At 35.0% G+C, this 16,048-nt stretch overlaps 1 protein-coding gene across 1 annotated transcript in view; it reads left to right on the top strand.

Annotated features, from left to right (window-relative positions):
• Positions 1-16,048, top strand: part of LOC110019523 (lysine-specific histone demethylase 1 homolog 3) — a 32,645-nt gene that overhangs the window by 8,314 nt on the left and 8,283 nt on the right. The window contains exons 2-4 of the mRNA XM_020717210.1: positions 10,338-10,479; positions 11,509-13,860; positions 13,976-14,069. Of these exons, the coding sequence (XP_020572869.1) occupies positions 10,338-10,479; positions 11,509-13,860; positions 13,976-14,069 (2,588 nt within the window). The remainder of the gene's footprint in view (positions 1-10,337; positions 10,480-11,508; positions 13,861-13,975; positions 14,070-16,048) is intronic.

Below are 16,048 nucleotides of genomic sequence, written 5' to 3'. Positions count from 1 at the left end.
TAAAATCTGGTATTTAAGCTGAAGTGCCCAAAAGATGCAACCATCTTGAAACATTTCATTGCAAAGCTCATATATATGATTTCCGATTTGGGCTCATTCCTGAGTTTGATCATTGTTGAAGTTCAAATTCTCAGTATGTCAGTATGGAGGAGATGATATCTCGAATTGCTGCATGATGTTTAGGCCTTAGAATTTTTAGTGTTAAGACGTGGCTACAAAAAATGAGCCTCATATGCAAAAAAGATGGAGAGTATCTCTCTCCAAATTTTCAAAAAGAGACTGCAAGATCATTAATGGAGGTGCAATAATGGTAACTCATATGTCTACTGCTTGCAAACAATGGGGGGCCATGACTCTTGTCTATTTGATTGTGAGCATATTTTCATAAGTGGTTATTTTAATCCCTTACAGGAAAATAATAGAAGGCAAGGAGGTAGCTTTACTCTTCTTCTAACTTTTATGGGCATACTTTGTTTTTCTGAACTAGTTCTATTGTGTTTGATTGAGATAGGAAATTTTTAAAATGATTATGGGAGACCTTGGAGGCCATGATGTATGCCAGACTCAAGAGGAACATTAACTTTCATCCTCATGTGCCTATTGCATGTAAACAATGGGGGGCCATGACTACTTATATTTGATTATGAACATGTTTTCAAAAGTGGGTATTTTAATCCCTTACTTGAAAATAATAAAATGCAAGGAGAGCTTGATTCTTCTTCTAGCTCATATGGGCAAACTTTGGATTACCTACTTTATTGTGTTCAATTGAGTTAGCCAATTTCTGAAATGATTATTCGACTCCATTCTAGGGTTCCTAGAAGGTGTGATAGAACAGAAACAGGCGTTCAGGAGGTTTTAGGATGGGTAACGGGAGTGGGAGGATGGATAATGGTTGAAAATCGGTGTGAACAACTGCTAGACAGAGAATCAGAAATGGGAAAATGTCTATTATAAACAGTAGGTGCAGCCGTTTCGACTGCTATCCGACTGAAAACATTTGGTGAGCAGCAAAACAATAAGGTGCGGATGATAATAGAGATCCACCTCTTTTTCCTGGGCAAACTACAAACACGACACTTCATAGAGCCGAATTCAGAGAAATATCTCAAAATACATAAATTCAAAACTAAAAATCCAAAAAATTACAATACAACCTATATAAATTTTCACTAATAGAAAATATCCTAATTAGAAACTAGAAAAATAGGAAAAACTAGAAAAGAAAGTAGGAAAAACTAGAAACTCGGTGTAAAAATGAAAAATAAATAAAAAAACCGGATTTTTTTGGGCTTGTTCTCAAGCAATTGCTGGAACTGCATGCTTGGAGCTACGGTATCACAGTAATTCTCACATCTCGCATCAATCTACTTAGGTAGGAGAGACTTCGCCCTCGTCTCTGGAAACACTTGGATCCCAATTGCCTAATGTTCTCCCCTATAAAATAATGAAATGACGTAGATGCTCCTCAACTCTATTTGAAATGATAAAATGTTGGACCCCACTCAACGGAGACTGCCCTATGTATGGTATCAATCTCTCGACATTTACTTTTTGGGAAATCAATACTAGTTGTGTGGGTGCTTCTCTCAAGGCCTACGAAAAGATCGTTTGTATCACCACATCCTCAAACACCTTAGACTCCTTTCAAGGTAAGTATATAACACGCTTCCTATTTTTGGTGAAAGAGTATGTATTCCTATAGCCATCATGTTGTGCAACGATCATACTGCTAAAGACCGCCTAATAGAATGTGACAAGTATATATAGGTACTATGTCACACCACACGTGCTTCTAAAACTTATCTCCAATAGAAAACTCTAAGAGGCATTTCCTGTCAAATTTGAACTTAGTCCCTTTATTCAACCATGTTAGAGAATATGATTTGGAATGCTTTTGAGTAGCAATGCTCAATTTATTCATCATATGTGTAGATGCCACATTTTCATAATTGCCTCCACCTATAATAAGGTTGTATACCGTTTTCTTCATATGGTGGGCCACTGTCGCTCTCTCATAGGCTCAGTTTGAAAAAAACGTCGAATTACTAGCATGTTTTTCCTTAACTACGAGCAACTGATATTCTTTTCTGTTCTCCTTCTTTGGGTCTCCCCCCTTTGCCACTTCTATAATATCTTGTTCAATAAAAGACATCATCATTCAGTTTGGACAATCAGAAGAATTGTGCCCAAAGTCTTGATACTTAAATATTTCTTGGTTGATATGAAATTTAGAAGTTTTAGTTGTCTCCACACTTTCTTCAGTCTGAGTTGGTTTTTTCTCTTACCAGATCGGCTTGGTTGCTTCATTGGGTGTACTCTTGCTAACCAATCCTGTTGTTGAAGCATTTTTGAAGGGTGGCGTGGAACTACTACTGCCGTATTGTCTCTCCACTTTCAGGGTTAAAATCTAGACATCCTGTAATGTTCAATAATGTTATAACTATACCATATTGCCAATGAATGGTCTCAATCCTTCAGGGTATCTCACAATTGTTGCTCATCTAATTTGAACAACTCACATTTCAACGAGAGTTAATCTAATTCTTTTGTGTATTCCTCTACCTAAGAATCTCTTCGATGCAGGTGGTGGGGTTTTATGAACTTATCCTATTGGCAATTCGGGGGAAGGTATGTGCGGTGCATCTCTCTTTTCATCTTTAGACTAGGTAGTGATTTTATTTTTTTTACTTCCGTAGGCGAGGACGCTTCAATTTCTCCAAACATAAGGAAACATTCTTTCTGAGCTTGATGGTTGGTAATTTATCTTTTTTTCTTTGATGAACATCATTGCACTACAAAATTTGTTCGACTGTTTGGAGCAACTCGACAAACTTATATGGATCCATGCGATCGTTAAAATTGGGTAACTTCACCTTTAATTCAAGTTCCTAACTTCTCCTCTTATATTCCAAGTCAAATTATTGGGGTATTGGTTCTTCGTAATTTGAATCTTCTCGATGGAAGGGATTCACTTTATTTCTTTCATCCGACGAGTGATTGTTGTAGCCATGCGTCACTCTCCAGCTTTCTCCTTTTAATGGCAACAAGTTTCTATTGCAGTTGAAGGATTTCTTGTGCATATACTTCATAGTAAGTTTCTGGACACCTCTTTTTGCTGATTTTTCCTAGGTGGCATTGTGGCATCTTCTCTTGATGATGGTTTCGGCGGATGTAGGATTGCAAATCGAGGTTGCTCCGGGGCTTAGATTTTGGAGGTGAATGTCGGGATGGGTTTTCAGTGAAGGTAGGAAGGTTGTATTTTGGAAATATTTGGTTGTAGCTAGGAATTGTGGTATGAATGATATGGGTATGATGTAATTTTATTTTGGAATTTCTGATTGGGACAAGAAAAACAACCCTAAAAAATCTAGGGCTTGTGGGCTTTGATACCAAATTATACCTTTTTAGTGCTTTTAGAAGGTGTGATAAAAGACAAGAAGTTGTTGGATGGCTAAGGGGAGTGAGAGGGTAGATGGAGGCTAAAAATCGGGGTGAACAACAAGTGGACAACGAATCAGAAGCGGGGAAATGGCGGTTTCCTGCTGTAAAATGCAGGTGACAGTTTTTTTGACGGCTGTTTGACTGAAAAAAGCAGGCGAGCAGCAAAACGGCGATATGCGGACGGCAAGGGGGATCCACCACCTATTCTCGGGCAAGCTACATACATACCACTTGCAATAGGAAGTGGCTACAACACTCCATAGAGCAAAATTCAGAGAAATATCTCCAAAGATACATAATCAAAACTGAAAAAAATCCAAACAGCAAAAAATCAACCTATATAAAGGTTCCTTAATAGAAACTAAAGAAAAATAGAATGAAACTTGCTTCAAAAATAGAAAAAAAGGATTTCCCCTTGCCTGTTCTCGCGACTGTGGTACCGTGGTAATTCCCACGTCCCACTTCATTATGGGATGCCTTAGAGGTTATGATGGATACTAGATTGAAGAGGAGCCTTACCTTTCATCCTCTGATTGATGGCCACTGCATGCAAACAATTGGAGGCCATGACTACCTCTATCGGATTGTGAAATATTTTCATAAGTGGTTATTTTAATCCCTTACAGGAAAGTAATAAAATGCAAGGAGTTAGCTTGACTCTTCTTTCAGCTTATATTGGCATACTTTGGATTACCCATTTCTGTTGTGTTTGATTGAGGTAGCCAATTTTTGAAAAAATTATGGGAGCCATTAGATGCCATGAGATACTAGGCTGAATCGGAGTGTTACCTTTCATCATTTGAAATGAACTATAGTACACTTACTACAAGGTTACATTGACAAACAGCTTAGAAATGGGATGAAGGCTATTATATTCTTTTAATTCACTTTCATAGAATTGCTCTCTATAATGAACGCATCATTTACATTTTGCTTGGGCACTTAGCAGAAATCCCTTTTGTGGTTCGCTTCCGTTCTCCCCCACGGGATTGAAGTTCATAAAGAATGATCTAGAGTTTTAGAGAGCATTCAAATTTTCTCTTATATTGTTGGAAAAAAATACACGTCTAATAGAATTATGAAGGATGGTATAATTGACTTCATGTAGGATCTTACTTCCAAGTAAGAGTTTTTGCTATGTTGTGTTTCAGCAAGGATTGTTATGACAAGCTTGGAAAATCTTTCCTCGCTTTATTTAATATTCAAGTTAACATTTTACAAAGTAGGTTGGATATTAGAGAAAATATTACCCAGAGATTGCACTTTCTTACCAGAGCTTTATGATTTGCTTAAGTGGATACAACTCAAGCCCATATGTTTAATTTTACTCCTTGGTGGTGAGAGAGAACTATTATTTAAGGTTATTTAATAGGCACTAATGATTCTTGGCTGAAGGAGCTCTAGTTTTGATTTGAGAAAGTAACGTGTTACTATTGCTTTAGAATAGATGATGAGAATGATGACACCCATTCAATATAACATGATTTTACAACTTGGATTGCCATGAGTTCTGATTTATTTTGTTTATAGATATAGTCAATCTAACTTAATTGAATGATCTTTATTAGCAATAATGGTTGGCATCATCCAAGGGACATCATAGACCTAGCATGGTAGCTTTTAGTATGGCTCAACTTTACGCCGACCTTCATTAACAGAGGGTTTCACGTCATATTAGATGCATTATATGATTAGTTATTGAAGAACTTCAGGCTTAGACTATAATTATAATATTGTGATGTCATGTCATTGTAATCAAGCTAACTAACATTCAGGCTTAGACCTCATAGACCTAGCATGGTAGCTTTTAGTATGGCTCAACTTTACGCCGACCTCCTTTAACAGAGGGTTTCATGTCATATTAGATGCATTATATGATTAGTTATTGAAGAACATCAGGCTTAGACTATAATTATAATATTGTGATGTCATGTCATTGTAATCAAGCTAACAAACATTCAGGCTTAGACTATAATTATAATATTGTGATGTCATGTCATTGTAATCAAGCTAACAAACATTCAGGCTTAGACTATAATTATACTATAGTGATGTCATGTCATTGTAATCAAGCAAACTAACTTGTCAGAGGGCGCACACCACATTTTTAGTGTAATGAGAGTTATTACTGTGAACGTTTTTATACACTTTATCTGACATTGATGTTTTTTGAGTTTTGGTCAAATTTCAATTTGTTATCTCTGATAATAGTTGGTTAGTTAACTTGAGCGCAAAGTAGCATTTTTGCTTCAGGTTTTTTTTTTTTTGTTTTTTATGTATTTGTTGGGAAAATGTATTTTAGATGGCCAAAGTAGCCATACTACTTCGTCAAGATGGGCTAGCTACCAAGCATAGTTAAATGTTACACTAGGGAAGTTGGGCATGCAAGTTTTCTTCACATAGAGGTTTAATTTCATTGTAATGCAATCCTCTTAAATAATGTACCTATGATCCGTTCTAGTTGATGATTAATCTATTCGTCTCCGATTACGATTTGAGTACTAGATCGTGAAAAGATCGAATTTATTATGATTTTTGTTTTTTAACTGTATGATTTTTCCACGAAAATTTCTGATTGTAGTGATTCTCAGATCACTTATGTAACATCAAAAATGATGTTGCCAAGTGCTCATAGAAGCAATCAAATTTTTAATCAAAGCCATAGAATGGAGATCAAGGCATCAGAAGTTGGACTGTTGGATAAAAATATTCTTATTACGGCAAATGTGGATGAGTTTTAATTTTGGGTTAGTTTGTTTTAAAATTTGTTTTCTAAGATTAGGCTGTATCCAAGTTATTATCGATAGGATTTTTCCCTTATAATGGATTTTGCTTAGTTATAAATTAGATCAATTCTTGGTGTAATTGCATATTTGACGTCTTGGAATTCTGCTCAGCTAGAAGTTTTCTAAATATTTTTTCTTTTCCTAATTGTAATTTCTCAAGTAGGGTTCTGTTTAGGTACTGTTGCACATTGCTAAAGGAAGCTGGTCTCTTGCTATTACTGTTTTACGCACTGGTGAAGCTGTTGCCCCAATTTCCGCTGTTTTTTTAGAGTTGTTGCCATTGTTTTGCTAACTAAATACATTGAAATATTACTGGAACACTTGCTTCACAGTCTTAAAACCAAAACCTGAATTTAGATTCTCCCATAACTGCTGCTGCTGAATTCCTGTTGCTGTCATAGCAGGTTGCGATCGAACAGAGAAGAAAAAGCCAAATTTCAGCAAGAAAGTTAACTTAAGCTCTGTTACTAAGCAGGGTAGCACTGTCGGTTTCCCTTGTATTTTTCTTTAACACGCCATCTCTTCTCGTTGATCATAGGTTTTTCAAGGTCTTTCTTCATGTTCTAACTCACCTTTGTCTACGTTCACTCCAATCACCCTCTTGTTATTTTTCCTGTTGGAAAGTATAGAAGATTCGGGTTGGGGGCTAAATTGAGTACTACACGGGGATCTGAATGGAAAATTCAGTAAGTGCCATATAAAATTTCAAATAATTTTCTTGAACCTTTCAGTTGTGTTACCGTTGTTTGCTATTGATCCTTTCATCTATCTTAGCTTTTTATCTTTCGAACTGCAGGTTCAAATTTATTTCACTGGCTTGCTTTTCTTGCACACATCTTCAACGTCTTCTCTTAGATGTTTTAATGATTAGGGAAAACTTTGAAACCAAAAATTCTCAAAATTGAATTATAAGATTGAAAGACCTTATTTTATTTTGTGTGACGATGACATAGAAAAAGTCATGATAAAGCTTTAGTGGAATTAGAATTTAGATATTTTGGTAGAGATGATGAATTTGTAGTGGAAGGAGTTGGGGGATTCGATTTTTTTAGTTGTCCTAAGTGTTTGAATTGGTGATTGAAGTTCCGAACTTGATGTTTATGTGGATTAGAATTTTGATTGTTAGGCATAACATGGTCGTGGAAAATGAAGGTATGGACAATTGAGAGGATTGTTATATTTGTATCATTTGCTATGATTGGAAGCTCTTTTTGGTAATTTATGATCTAGTTAAATTTAATAAGATCACAAAATACAATTTTTTTTTTTTTTAAAGATAAGTGATATCTTTGCTATTCTTTGAGATGGATTTAATAATAGCTTTAGTGTTGGAGACACAAGCATGCAGTGGATTTGATCTAGCAGTAGACTTTTTGATGGAACAAAAATGTGCTTTAGCCCTATAGATTGATGACAACTTTTTTTTTTTGTTCTCAATGAGGAGAGTATAGTTTGAAGGTCTTGTTTTTCAACCTCATTCTTCATATTCATCCTAAAATTTATGACAAGTTTTTTGGCTAGTTGTCAATCATTTTCATTCCATTAAGTTCTCGCTATTAAATTCTCAAATATGTATAACTATTTGTTGATATGCATGCTCTCTTATTTAAGAGCCATTAATTGCCCGTGAAGCTTTTATCATGATGCTTGGAAGTTGGAATAGGACTAGGACCTTAACATTTCCTTCATTTCCACTGAAGTGAGGTCTTAATCTTTCTTCTTATGTCAAAATATTAGACTACAAAGTTTTTTCATAACCCACAAGTTTCATTTGGCAAAAGCCACAATTTGATAATGATCCATTTGGTGCCACTTAAAGAAATGATCAATTTGGTGAAGTTGGTTAAATAATTAATTGGGATCATGGACTATATAAAAAGTGGGTGATCTTATTTTGAATTTCTTAATAAGGTCACTAAAGTCAGAACCATTCGTAATTTGATTCTCCTTTAAAATGATTCATATGCCTTTGGTTTTGTCTAACATGTTGGTCCTCTCCATGAATTTTTTGGAGAGATGGGTTGGGAGGTGGTGATTGTAGTAATCTAGCCAGTTATAGCTATAAGTAGGGTTTGCATTTTATTGTTATTCCTCTCTAAGGATAGTTTGATTTGTTGTAGGTTATCTCATATGTATGTTCCCTAATATCTAGGTTCTTAGCCATTTTAGTTTATCCTTCAAATTTCATCATATTAGTTGAATTAAGTGGCATGTTGTGTCGATGAACTAAGGGTGTATAAACAATGCAGTTGTATAGCAATTAATTAAATGAAAATATCAGTGTAAGGGAGAATGCTTGTTGTCGTGAGATGCCGAAATGATATAAATTCATATAAATTATGGAAGTAAATAAATGTGAGTTCACTCAAAATTATAAGAGGCATGTTTAATTATTTAATATAAATTGTTGAGTTTGAGAAGCCTAACTAGTTCAAGTTAGAAAATACTAAGTCAGAGATCTTAAATCTTGGATAATATTAGATATGAAAGGCTCTAAAAAAATTTGGGGAACTTATAATTTACTAAATTTGGAGTCACTCAAGGGTCTAGGGTTAGATCATATCCATGGAGCCAATTAATTTGGAAAAGTTTCGTAAAATTCATAGAATCCTATTAGGTAAAGCACGCCTATCAAATAATATAAAATTACACCTAATAAGAAAAAAGTATGATAATAAAATATTTTTCATGAATGTCAATGAAGAATAGCTTTCTTGTGCAATTATTTCATTAAAAGTTTGTTTCTTTTTTTAATCTTATGCCATGATATTAAAATTTAGTGGAGATCTAGAGTTTGCCCTGGAGTAATAAAATATTTTTGAATAGGAAGCTTCCAAAGTTGCTAAGGAAGGTGTGTAAGGAACTAGTTTGTTTAGGTGAAGGGATAATAGAAAATCAAGTTATGGTGGTCGTTTATAAAAGGTGAGTTCCTTCAACAGAAAATTCTATATCAAATTTTGTCTTTGGTGTGAAAATATGTAACATTGGAGCTTGAGACATTTTGGAATCTTAGATGAGACGTTTAAATGCTTCGGAAAGTTTCATGAACTTTCTGAAATTTTGATATTTTTCTTAAATATTTTTTTGGAAGACTAAGCTATGCATGAATATAATGTGGCAGCAGGTTTTGGGTGGATCTTTGAACTTACGGGAGGAGGGCTTAAGAAAAATTAAAAACACTTGATATAGTGTCTACATTAATTCTAAAGCTTTTCACAAACTTTCAAAGAATTTAGGTTGTTTAAAAGCTAAAGAATCAAGATTAATTCATATCTCTGCCAATTTATAGGCTAACCCCCCTTTAACATGGGATTTGCTTATAGTTTTGGTGGGAGAAAATTATGAAGATGGGATGAAGATGTAGAGGGATGATAAAGGAAAAATTTTACAACCAGGAAAAGAAAAAAAATACAAAAGTGCATTGATGAATTAACCTATCACTTAGCAAAGCAATAGGGGTGAAGGATCGCCAAGTCTCCCCCTCCTTGGTCGGCCACAATACGTCCAAGTAATTGGAAGAAATTTCAAATTCTTCAACATTTTACAACCTTTTTTATTCAACAAAATTATAAATAAATAGGTCCGTGTATATCCTGAAAACTAATAAGAAAATTTTTAAAAACAACTATGTAGTGGTGCATACTTAAGAGTTATGATAGCCAACCTGGCAATCCAAAGCTTGACCAGTAGTGATTCTTCATTTCATTTCAAATTCCAATTTTTGAATCCGTTTGTAATTTGCAATTGTTATTTGAATATAGTGGTCTAATTTAAATTGTTTTTTAGCCTGAATATTGTTTTTCTGCATCCTGCTTTATTTTTTTATCTCACTATATATCATGGACTGTTTATCTTATCTGCTATTAATACAACCTACAGTTTCGTTGTACATTCAACATGGAAAATGTATGCAAAATCTAATCATGCTAAATCATTGAGATTATCTTTTTCTCTTGGAACATGGATGTCTTCACGTGCTTATAAGTGAAGTATAATTTTATTTCTTAGCGTTCATTTGGATGCCTCCCAAACTGCTTTTGTTAAAAATGTCTCCTTTACTTAATTGGAATTGTTTGTCCGTTTCTATACTGGATTTCCGCATTTCAGGAATTTGATTTTACGCTGTTGGAGTAAAGATGTCAAACATATATTGACACTTGAAGATTGTGGGCTATCTGAAAGTTCTTTAGAAGACGAGCATTCTCGAATATCCCTTAACCGTGATATATATAAGTTTCTGGATCAACATGTAAGTTACTACTCTTTATTTGATATGCATGGTGAATTTTCCAATCAGTCAACTTGTTAGTGATCAGCTGTAAAGTGCTATTTTAACCTATGTTTATTGAGTACACCTGGTCTATTCTTGTGTTTCTAAGTTTATTGCAATATTAACTCATAATTATCAATTTTAGATTTCCCAAATTGCATATTAGATAGTGACTTTGTTTTACATTTATTACTTGTCCTAAATCTCTTATTTTCTATACTGTTCCTTGGCTTTTTTTTAGGGCTTTCCACAATTTTGTGTAGAAATTTTACTGCTTGGAACTATCATTTGCAAATAACCTACAGCAAGATACCTCATTTTGAATCCTTTTTTCTTTTCAATCAATACAAGAAAGTAGTGATTTGATGTTGATTTCTAATATAATCTAATGATTCAAAGCTTAGACCTTTACTTATTGGTCAAAGGCATTACATTCAATCAATTTTTTGTAGTACTTGTTAGTATTCTTTATTCATATCTTTAATAACTTCAACAAATGTTTTATCGCATTTTTTTTTTGACATACTCTAGATCATACTCTTGTGATACTCAATAAAAATCATATGCGAAGAATTTTTGTTCTGCTTTCTATACCTTTAATTAATTACCTTAGTATAGAAACTTGTTGGTGGACCAAAATGTAGTGCTTTTCCGCAAATTAAATTCTTAATATTGTGTATTGTTCATGAGTTCCCAACAACGTAGGGTTCATGGAGTTGTTGATACATTCAGGCTTATCCTCCATATGTAGAGGTGTAGTTTCTGTGTTTGGAATTGGTGATCTCTATGTTACAAGGGAAATAACTGTACTCTGCATTAACGGCCTTTTTGTGAATTATTTTCTTAATTTTCTTGATTAAGACGTTTGGGGGAAACTTATATTCTTCTTTATAGGTTCTCTTTGATTTTCTTAATGTTCTTTTAGTGTTGTTCTAGATTGTGGGCTATCTTCTTTTAGTATTGTTTGGGGGAAACTTGGTGAGCTCAAATCAATAAATTTATGTGCAGGGTTATATCAATTCAGGAATTGCTGCAGAAAGGGGTCCAAAAAACTCTGCTTCACTTGTTTCTGAACCACTGAAGGAATCAAAATCTAAGAGAACCTGTGATTTGAAGAACACTAGCTCTGAGGATGAAGCAGCTTATCTAGTTGGTGAGGTTGAGGGTTCTGAAAATATGAATGGAATGGTCAACACTGTAATATGCCAAGCCCAACCTAAAAAAAGAACATCTGAGGAAGAAGCTAATGAAGATAAGGATCCGTTTGAGTCTAGCCGTGTATCTAAATCATCTGTCCAGGCAAATATCGGAGAAAATGTATGGGGCCAAAATGAGCCAGTATTTGCATCAAGTGATATACAATCATTTGACTGTACCTGCCAAGAAAGGGATTATTACTGTGATAAAGTAACAACAAGTTTTTGTGCGGTCCATCCCTGGAAAAGCGAAGGTCATAATATGGTTGAACTCGATGCCTCAAAAACCATTAGAATGGTTGATCCAGTGAAATCACATGTGTCCATGAAACAGAAAACTTCTGAAGGGAGTGGTAGTGTTGAATTCAATTCTAGTTTGCTGAGGAAAATAGTAGTTGTTGGGGCTGGACCTGCTGGCTTAACTGCAGCACGCCATTTACAGCGTCAAGGGTATTATGTTACTGTTCTAGAGGCTCGAGGTAGGATAGGAGGTCGAGTGTACACTGATCGCACATCCCTTTCTGTTCCTGTGGATCTTGGAGCCAGCATTATAACTGGCGTTCAGGCTGATGTTGCAACTGAAAGAAGACCAGACCCTTCCTCTCTAATATGTACTCAGTTAGGTCTGGAGTTGACCATTTTAAACAGTGATTGCCCTCTTTATGATATAGTAACAGGTCATAAAGTCCCCACTGATTTGGATGAGGCTCTTGAAGCAGAATACAATAGTCTTCTTGATGAAACCTTGTTATTCATATCAGAACATGGTGAGAATGCAATGAATATGTCTCTTGAGGATGGGCTGGAATATGCTCTTAAGAGGTGTCGGATGGCTTTGTCAACATCATCTGTCGCAAAGGCAGAACAGGTAAATGTTGCTTCAGCCAAAAATGGAACTACATGTAGCGGTGGTGTTGTTCAGAAAACAGACATATTGAGTCCTCTTGAAAGAAGGGTAATGGATTGGCACTTTGCAAACTTGGAGTATGGATGTGCTGCCTCACTTAAGGAAGTATCCCTTCCTTATTGGAATCAAGATGATGTTTATGGGGGATTTGGTGGGGCTCATTGTATGATTAAGGGGGGTTATGGCGCTGTTTTAGATTGTTTTGCTAAAGGTCTTGACATACATTTGAATCATGTAGTCACTGAAATCTTTTATGATATTAATGATCCCAATGGCACTGATCAACACTCAAACAAAGTGAAAGTATGCACATCAGCTGGGCAAGAGTTCTTAGCTGATTCAGTTTTGATTACCATTCCGCTAGGATGCCTTAAAGCAAATACTATCAAATTTTCACCACCTCTGCCTGATTGGAAAGAGTCTTCTATCCAAAGGCTTGGTTTTGGTGTGTTGAATAAGGTAGTATTAGAGTTTCCTAGTATTTTCTGGGACGAAACTGTAGATTATTTTGGGGCTACTGCAGAAGAAACAGACAGCAGGGGTCGTTGTTTCATGTTTTGGAATGTCATGAAAACAGTGGGTGCTCCGGTTCTTATAGCACTTGTGGTTGGGAAAGCAGCTGTATATGGACAGAATTTAAGTTCTGCTGATCATGTTAATCATGCTTTGAGTGTTCTCCGTAAACTTTTTGGCGAAGCTTCTGTGCCTGATCCAGTTGCCTATGTTGTCACAAATTGGGGTGTGGATCCTTTCAGCAGAGGTGCTTACTCCTATGTTGCAGTTGGGGCTTCTGGGGAGGACTATGATTTTTTAGGTAGGCCAGTTGCAAACTGTTTATTTTTTGCAGGAGAAGCTACCTGCAAAGAGCACCCAGATACAGTTGGTGGTGCTATGATGAGTGGCCTTCGAGAAGCTGTACGTATTAATGACATTTTAAGTACTGGTAAGGATTATGTTTTGGAGGTTGAGGCAATGGAGGACATGCAATCAAGGTCTGATAGTGAAAGAAATGAAGTGCGAGACTTGTGTAAGAGACTTGATGCGTGTAAACTTTTCCATTATGCTTGCGGTAGCTCTTCAGATGGAACACGGAAGTTATTGGCTGAGGAAGCCCTACTGCAGGACATGTTCATCAGTGCAAAAACAACTTCTGGAAGATTGCATCTTGCTAAAGCGATGTTGAGTCTCCCTGTGGAGGTTCTCAAGTCGTTTGCTGGCAACAAAGAAGGCCTTGGCATTCTAAACTCTTGGATTCTTGTAAGCTTGTTTTTTATGTTGATATTACTATTTTCTTTTCCTTGTCAGGGTGTCAGTTTTGTGCTTGATTATAGATGTTATTGCCTAATATTGTTATTTTGATAATTTAAAATAGGATTCATTGGGAAAGAATGCTACACAGCTTCTGCGTCATTGTGTCCGTTTACTTGTTCTTGTATCAACTGATCTCCTAGCTGTTCGACTGTCTGGTATTGCACTCTTTATTTAATCTTTCCTACGAGTTTTATAGATGTATAGTGATGTTTTTTATTTTATTTTCCATTCTTCCACACTTGATTATTTATGTTGTCTAATCTTTATTATTGACTTAATCTTTGTTGGTGACCTCTTCCTTACTTCTACAGATCTAATTTTGTATCACGGGGAAGTGCCTCGTTGCTTGAGGGTTTGAGGGAGGAGGCCTCTGCCCAAGCATATATTTTGTGGAATATTTTTAGGTCATATTGTTGCTCTGATGATTATATTGATCTTTCATTTAATGGACATCAACTCCCATGACTACAACCTTAAAATTACAGTGAAATCACTGTAGGAAGTTGAATCTCTAGACCATATAAAATCTCTTTAACTAATGTGGTCTTCTTGCAAGCTTCCATTCATTCTTTTGTTTTTTTTTCTTAAAAGCGCATGCATGTGGTGGCTTATTGCCTTTTTATTCCATTGGGTACTGCAGTAATTAAGCTGCTTTATCTTAAAAAAATACACAAAAAGAAATGTTTCTTGGAACTCTTTTATTTATTCTATCCTAGCCTATTTTCTTACACGCTGTTTAATCTATTCAAAAGATAAATTTGTTTGTCATTCTTGCTGAGATATGTTGGTGTACTGTAATCGTATTAATTTTGCATGTTTGAAGTTTTGTGCTCATGAATTACAGATCTATAAAGATTTTATGTATACGGATTATAACTATTTCTCCTAATGGTTAAATTTATCACTTCATATTCTGAAATTTTACTTAGGAAATTCTTTATATTTGATTTTTTTTTGTGAAATTTATGCCTTCTAGAATAATAAATTAGAATTTTTTTCAGGGTTTTTTTTAGGAGTGATTGATAATTCTTTTCATATTATTGACCTTCATCTTCATTGGGACAAACGCTTATATTTGAATTTCCTGATTAGGGTTCTGCATGTAGTGCTCTACAGTCCGTAAGTTTGATGAGAAATGAATGTTGTGTTTGGTCTTTTTTATTATGTGTCTTTTTAGTCTTCAAAATTGCATGTCCAGAGTGTTATTTTATGTGGGTGGATGCATATATTTAAGTTATGTGAACTGTGACTAGGCAATCACACGGAAAAAAAGCCATCTCTTTCTAGATTTTTCTTGCTTCGATAAATAAACTAGAGATAATCTTCCTTTTGGTAGATTTGATTTATTTTAAGTAAAATTTGTCTATTTTTGGATAACGGTTTATTGAGATTATAGGTTGATATTTTTTATTGGCATAAGCCCCCATATTTGATCACCCTTTTCTCTAATAGTATAGTATTTATTTATTGACGTTGCTAAGGCTTGGTTATAGAGTTTGATTTGATATCTATGTTTGAATTAAATTTATATGAAAAGATTGGAGAGGTTGATGTTAATTTGATCATGATCCCGTAGTTTTGTTATCTTGGGTATGTGAGTGGGTCCAACTACCAACATCAAAGACATCTGAACTAAAATGTCTAGAGAAACTAATTAACAATAATTGGTTGCCCCTTCTCAAGCATCCCAAATATGTCAAGTTTGATTTATTTATCAAGTATTTTCTTTCGAGTTTTGCACAATTTATTCATCGATGAAGGGTTGTCCATTGCTAAATTCATTGAATAGTTTAGAACACACAAAATGATTGCTCGCTGTATATAGGCATTCAACATGAGTGAATAGTTTAGAGACAGTGCAAGACGGTCAATTATCAATATGTTTCAATTCAAATCGATGAACCTTGTCTTAGACACATGAATTTTAATTGGTGGATTTAGTGGTTTAATTTTGATTAACTTATCAAAAATGGACTTGCCTCGCTTTGAGGTTTACAACTTTCGGAAGACTCAAGAATTAATTTTCTTTGATTTGTTTTTTGACTTTATGCTAATCTTATGAATTTAGTTAGGGCTTATATTTATAGGAAGGTCTATATGTGGGGTTTACAACCTCGAGGATAGGAAAGGTACA

Source organism: Phalaenopsis equestris, unplaced genomic scaffold (assembly GCF_001263595.1).
Source record: "Phalaenopsis equestris unplaced genomic scaffold, ASM126359v1 Scaffold000060, whole genome shotgun sequence".
NCBI classification, from domain to species: Eukaryota; Viridiplantae; Streptophyta; class Magnoliopsida; order Asparagales; family Orchidaceae; genus Phalaenopsis; species Phalaenopsis equestris.
Note: the sequence above shows the minus strand (reverse complement) of the source record. Positions and strands in the feature narration are given on the sequence as shown.